Consider the following 1,303-nt stretch of genomic DNA (forward strand, 5'->3'; position numbering starts at 1 on the left):
ACCAGACCAAGTAAAGGATAGAATGCAAGTTCATAGAGCGGAATGAATGCCAAAATCAGGAGGGGATTTAACATTTGCATTTGATCGGGTTTGATATCCCATGAGCCCATGTCACCATCCATCCGAGTTGCCTGGATAGTCCACCGTGAGCTCTGCTGGTCGAAAAGCGCCCAGAAGACAGGCAGCGGCAGATAGAGTACCAAAATACGCATCAGCACTTTCACATCTCCAATTAATTGACGGTCATACTTCTTATCCGCATAGTCTAACCAGTGTTCACGAGGATTGGTCTTCTTCTCCTTCCATTTTGTAGCAATAGCGTTCTACATATTTGGAGTAACTTTGTTAGTTCTTATGTAAATTGCTATGTATGTTTTCCAGTGTACCTACACCAACAGTTTTGCCGACCAACATCACCACATTACCCGCTGGTGGTTTACTTTTATAGAATGGGCGGCCCAGGATGAAGATAACTAAAAAATATGAGTGGGTGTATAAATACTTTTATAATTTCAATAAGACTCCTTACATTTATCTCTTTAGTGCAAATGTACTCACATAACGAGACCGCCATGAGGATAGCCGGTGCGCCAAAAGCTAATGAGGGGCATTCCTGTTCGCCGAAACAATAAACATCTTCGCGCAGAATTGGTGTTGCTGTGATCGAAATTAATGCACCAGCATTGACTGCAAAGTAGTAGAGCGAGAAGAATGTCGCCAATTGTTTTACTTGTTCGGGCAACTTGAACTGGTCACCACCAAAGGCGGATATGGACGGTTTCATCATGCCCGAGCCCAGCCCTATCAACGCTAAACCGGTCAATGTAATCGTCCTGGCGGGCAAATTTAGCGGAGGCACAGCACCGAGAGCAATCAATGCTGCCCCGGCAACATAGACAAGTGAGAAATAAGATATAGTTTTGAATATTCCAAGCCAGCCGTCGGAGATGATAGCACCCAAAACGCATAGGAAGTTATTGACCACACCAAAGACGTGGAAGATGATGGTGGCGTCGTCGTCACTATAAAGGAGTTGACGACTCAGGTACAGGACGAGAACGGCTGCAAAAGGGACAGGGTAATTATAGTATATAACGAGCCCTAACCGCAAAAAAAAAAAACGTTAGCGACATTTTTTTAATTTTATTTTTTCGATGCAGAAATGCATCCAGATCAGTGATCAGCAAAGAGTGCCTATTTTGATATTCCCCGCCACTCAGCATATTTTGGATATAATTGCGTCTAAATCTGGGAAATACCACCACTCTGATGTACGCATATGCAGAACGACATTGATTTATGT

The 1,303-nt window shown here is 43.5% G+C and overlaps 1 protein-coding gene across 1 annotated transcript in view; it reads right to left on the reverse strand.

Moving 5' to 3' along the window:
* LOC118734431 (peptide transporter family 1-like) overlaps positions 1-784 on the reverse strand; it is a 941-nt gene extending 157 nt beyond the window's left edge. The window contains exons 1-3 of the mRNA XM_036464152.1: positions 559-784; positions 391-473; positions 3-323 (exon numbers count right to left, since the gene is read on the reverse strand). Coding sequence (XP_036320045.1) covers positions 3-323; positions 391-473; positions 559-784 — 630 coding nt within the window. The remainder of the gene's footprint in view (positions 1-2; positions 324-390; positions 474-558) is intronic.
* Between the last annotated feature and the right edge of the window lie 519 nt (positions 785-1,303).

Source organism: Rhagoletis pomonella, unplaced genomic scaffold (assembly GCF_013731165.1).
Source record: "Rhagoletis pomonella isolate Grant_MI unplaced genomic scaffold, Rhpom_1.0 Rhpom_scaffold_00002, whole genome shotgun sequence".
Lineage (NCBI taxonomy): Eukaryota > Metazoa > Arthropoda > Insecta > Diptera > Tephritidae > Rhagoletis > Rhagoletis pomonella.